The sequence below is a fragment of the Tupaia chinensis genome, unplaced genomic scaffold, assembly GCF_000334495.1.
Source record: "Tupaia chinensis unplaced genomic scaffold, TupChi_1.0 Scaffold000078_1, whole genome shotgun sequence".
NCBI lineage: Eukaryota > Metazoa > Chordata > Mammalia > Scandentia > Tupaiidae > Tupaia > Tupaia belangeri.
The window spans coordinates 6,271,568-6,276,592 of record NW_006159539.1 but is presented as its reverse complement, the minus strand read 5'-3'; the positions used below and the strand labels follow the sequence as shown (position 1 = coordinate 6,276,592).

The 5,025-nt window shown below is 47.4% G+C and overlaps 1 protein-coding gene across 2 annotated transcripts in view; it reads left to right on the top strand.

Annotated features, from left to right (window-relative positions):
- The window catches only part of AKAP13 (A-kinase anchoring protein 13), a 231,889-nt gene that overhangs the window by 210,434 nt on the left and 16,430 nt on the right, over positions 1-5,025 (top strand). For both annotated transcript variants that reach the window (XM_006142666.3, XM_006142667.3), the window contains 3 exons: positions 2,907-2,983; positions 4,130-4,311; positions 4,434-4,516. In XM_006142666.3, the coding sequence (XP_006142728.1) occupies positions 2,907-2,983; positions 4,130-4,311; positions 4,434-4,516 (342 nt within the window). The remainder of the gene's footprint in view (positions 1-2,906; positions 2,984-4,129; positions 4,312-4,433; positions 4,517-5,025) is intronic.

Genomic DNA, 5,025 nt, shown 5'->3' with positions numbered 1-5,025 from the left:
GAAGTGGGAAAACAACCCTCCAGGTTCTGAACCTGAGCCATCATGCCACCTGCCAACCCCCCATCTGACTTTCTTACAACCCTCCAGGTTCTGAATATGAGCCATCGTGCCACCTGCCAACCCCCCATCTGACTTTCTTAAACATCATTTTCATCAATCCTGTCCTCTGTGGGCGTGTAAGTTAGCTGTGATTTGTCCACAGCCTCACGTGTTCCCACCCCTCCTCCCTGGCCTCAGAAAGCCAAGGGCATGAGGGAGGCTGGGCCAGGGCTTCAGCATGGAATGAAGTTGGAAGAAACCCGTGCTGCGCTCATCCCTGAGGCATTGATAAGGAGTAGGTAGCTGCCTTCGGGGAACACTCACCCCGGAGTCCTGAACCAGATGGGATCTGGCTCTGCTCAGACAGCAGGACACCCTGCTTAGAAGTTGGGATCAAAAAAAGGGCCTTAGCAAGAGCTGCCCAGGGTCAGCAGGTGGCGTGGTGATTAAGGAGGAGGGACCACAGACAGAAACCAGCAGTCTGCTGCCGTGAGTCAGCAAAGGCCCATCCAGACAGCGTCATAGTCGAAGCGTGAAGATAAAGGGCAGCATCATTTAGAGAGGAAAAGAAATAGCCCTTCTTCCCACCCGCCTGTGTGTATGTCACTGCTCCCTGATGAATTAGAACAGAGGCCTTTGCCTTCCTGTCCCAACATTCTGACACTCTGGGAGTCCTCGCTCAGGACTCTCCACGCTGCCACTTTGAGACCGCCTTTGAAGCAAGCTGGCAGTCCACTCTGGCCTCCCTTTGGAAGGACCTGAATTTCCTCCAGCTGCCGCTGTTGCTGCCTGGAGCCTGGACTTGGTTCTTTCCTCGCAGTTCACATATTCGTTCCCCACATAAAAACTAATCGATTCCAGCTGTTGGAATGAAGCTGTGGTGGAGCAATGGCAGAATGATAGGTTTTCTGGCCCGAACTGCCTCCAGTGGAGTTGGGAGTTGGTGTTGAGTCATCCTCACTCCCAGTGAACTCGGGCCAAGAACAGCCAGTACCGTGTTGGGTACCCTTCGAAAGGGCGGGATTGTTTTTCTCAGAACCACTGACACTGATCATATAAATCTCAAGATCTGATGAAGTTGAAACGGTATTTCTGAACCTTTTTTTTTTTTTCCCCCTTTGGCAAGTAAATGATTTGAAAGTGAACTTTAAAAAAATTAACTTGCCAAAACTAATGGTAGTGCATGGAAAATTACTGTAGTCTAGGCTGGAAAATTAGACCTCCCTGGGAATCAGACTGCCTTCCGTTTTCTTCGTAGCTTTGCACATTAAAGGCTTTCCAGTTGGGGCAGAGCTTGGAACAGGAGGGGCCTCGACCTCCTGGGACGGGTCTGCATAAATCAATTTCATCTCCTTCCTAAGGTCTTGTAGGCTCCACTTTACAGAGTGGAGACGACACGTAGGGGTCAGCCTGTCAGCTCTCACCAGAAGACTCAACTCCAGAGATGTCCACCTGTCCTTAAGGAGACAGTGGAAAATGTCGCTCCTACTTCTACGCATTAGTCAGACCAAGAGTCTGTAAGATTTTTTTCTTTCTTTTTTTAAGATCCCTGGATCCAATTCAGGACGTTAATTTGGTTTTTGTGTGAACGGGGAAGAGGAGAGGGCCGTGATCGTGGTACAAAGAGGGTGGGTTGATTGTTGCATGTGGGAGCTTGGGAAAGAGCCAGTGTGCACATGTACCCGTGAGACCAGAAGGGTCACTGTGGGTCATCCTGGCTCTGTTAGGAACAGAGAAGAACCTCCTTTTCCTTAGACTTTGTTATTCCTATACGTCACGTTTGGGCAGCTTTGCCCAAACTCTGCCGTCTCATTACCTTCTCATAACTGTCGAGTCATCAGAAAAGTCAGGACATATTTTTGTTTCCTTTTTTTTTTTTTAGAGAGATTTTTGCTGTAGGGTTTGTGCACTTGCTGGAGAGACAAAGACAGACAAAGTGAGAAATCAGCCCCAGGGGCAGTGGCCATGCCACACTCCCTTCTCTTTCTCCTCTCGGGGTCTTGGGCATACACATACATGCCCAGTGTTAATTTCAAGCCACCAGGTCTGGGACTCGAACCACAGTCAACCACTCGGGAGTTCAGCACCTTAATCACTACTTCACCTGCTGGCCCGTGACATTTTTTCCTATGGAAAATGCATCATGATTTTTCCAACAACCTAATCAGAAGGTGAGAAATACCAGGTCATTGAGGAAGTCCTGATGTGTTTTTCTGTGCGAAAATGCATTGTGGCCATGCCTACACCCGGAGGGTTTCATGGAGTGTACTGCTGTAAGCTGTCAAAGTGCAGCTTTCAAGCTTTATTCTTAGAAGTATTTTATTCCTGGGACTAGCAGTTAGCATAATGGCTATGTCTCTGGACTCCCATGTAGTCGACCATGGTTTGTGTCCCGGACCCGGTGGCTTAAAACTCACGCCGGGCACGTGTGTGTGCGTGCCCAAGATCCTGAGAGGAGAATGGAGGAGAAGGGACTGAGGCGTGACCATCCCCCCTGGGGGTGATTTCTCGCTTTCTGTCCCTCTGTCTGTGTGGCTAGCACATGTGCCCTATAGCAAAAACCTCTCCAAAATAAAAAAAAAGAAGCTCTTTATTCCTAAAGGCTTGCCTTGTGGACTGTATCTATCCAAGACCGAGCACCAGAGCCCTTTCAAGACGCAGCTTTGGTGCTGAATCCCATTATATAAAATGCCCCCAAAGGTCCAGTGACTAGCTCCGAATCCTGTAGAACCACCGAGGGGTGTGGTCCGAGAGCAGCCTCCCCCGGCTGGGTGCACCACGGACCCCCTCGTCCCTGAGGCCCTCCTGACTGGTCACTCCTGCATAGTCACGATTCTCTCTTCTCCTTCCCCATTTCCGATTTCCAGAGGTTCTAGCAGTTCTGCTCGCGGACATTTTAGTCTTCCTTCAAGAAAAAGATCAGAAGTACGTCTTTGCGTCATTGGTAAGCTATATTGTTACTTTCTGTTTGGAAATCCTAGTATTCAAGATAGCGAGGTTAGGTACAGAGTTTATAAATGTGATGTTACTGCTCTTTGACACTTGCAAATCTAGTTGGCTTAGGAGAAAGTCCTCTGAGTTTTTCTTTGATTTCTCACAATTTTCTGTTATTTTTCCCAAATCCTCTCCTCCCAGAATGATTTTTGTGTCCCCTCACAATCCTGCAAGTACCTCATTGACACGGGTGTGCTTCCCCCCACATGCAGTCTTCTAAAACGTGCTCACAGATAACATTGTTAACCAGGTTCTGTAGGGAACTAGAGAGGGTTCCTCTTATAGAAAACATGACTGGAATCTTTACAGCGGTAAATTATTGTTTTTCTTTGTAAATCATTTTCTTTTTGTTAAAATTGGAATGAAATAATGAGGTATTTCTTTTATCCTAAAACTACCGTTGTTTTTTAAACCATACACTCTTTTTTTTTTTTTTTTTTTAAGAGATTTTTGGCTTAGGGTGACTTGCCCGGGGGAAAGAGACAGACAGACAGAGACGATGAGAGGAGAAGTGAGAAATCACTCCCCTGGGGGATGGCCATGCTGCAATCCTTCCCCTTCATTCTCCTCTCAGGATCTCGGGCACACAATGCATACACAGCCAGTCCAGTTTTCAAGCCACCGGATCCAGAACTTGAACTGTCTTTAGCGTTTGGGAGTCCAGCGACATAACTGCTACGCCATCTGCTGTCTAAACCATACACTTTCAAAGCAACATCTGGTCTTGGGACCAGCAGATAGCATAATGGTTATGTCGCTGGATCCCACATAGTTGACCACAGTTTGAGTCCCAGACTCTGCAGCTTAAAACTCACACTGGGCATGTGTGTGTGTGTGTGTGTGTGTGTGTGTGTGTATGCCCCAAATCCAGAGAAGAGACTGAAAGAGAAGGGATTATGATATGGCCATCCCCCCGGGGGATGACTTCTCGCTTTCTGTCTCTGTCTGTTCAGAGAGCACAGGCACCCTATAGCAAAAATATCTCTCTTTAAAAAAAAAAAAAAAAAAAAAATCTAGTGTTACCTTAGGTCATAGTTGTCCTAAGAGTTTGAATATTGTTTACATTTCTCATATTTGCCCTCTCCCCTTTTTCCAGGACCAGAAATCAACAGTAATCTCTTTAAAGAAGCTCATCGTCAGAGAAGTGGCTCATGAAGAGAAAGGTTTATTCCTGATCAGTATGGGTGTGAAAGACCCAGAGATGGTGGAAGTCCACGCCAGCTCCAAAGAGGAACGCAACAGCTGGATTCAGATCATTCAGGATACAATCAACACCCTGTAAGCAGACACAGGCCTGCCCTCCCGGCCCTCCAAATGCATCTGTGATTTCATAATGGGCTGGGCAGTGACCAGAGCAGTCGCCCTCTTAGGGACTTTCTGTTTTGTCTTGGTTGTATTAGGAACAGAGATGAAGATGAAGGAATTCCTAGTGAGAATGAGGAAGAGAAGAAAATGTTAGACATCAAAGCCCGAGAATTAAAAGGTGAGCTAAAGTTGGACGTGGTCTGAGCCCCTGGGCTGTGGAACATCGGAGGTTGCAGAAGGACTCTAGTGGTTTCCTGAGGAACTGGCTCTTCCTTCGTCCCAGAGCCATCCCAGCAGGTGTGTGGAGAGGGGGCCGAGGAGCTTTTAGGAACAGAGAGACCAAGTCCATGCTGGCGTGGGCCCTGGGAAAGGATGGCTCTAAGAATGTGTCCAGTACTAGACCGGGGAAGAGTGGTTTTCTTCTCTTCGGCATCAGCGTTCTTGGACCCTGTTGACCTTCTTTGTACTTCGTCACAATAGCTTTAGCCAAAATTCGTAGGTACATCTAAGATTAAAACAAGTAAAAGTAAACGAGGGAAATAATTTTCTGTTTAATCTCTTTGAATCCTGAAAGCAGTCAGTTCTCAGGTTCTCACCTACCCATGCATTCACGTGAGAGTCGTGAGGTGGTTTCTGGAGAAGGCTCCCTGTGTTACTAAACACCTGTCATCCTGTCCCCATTCCTAC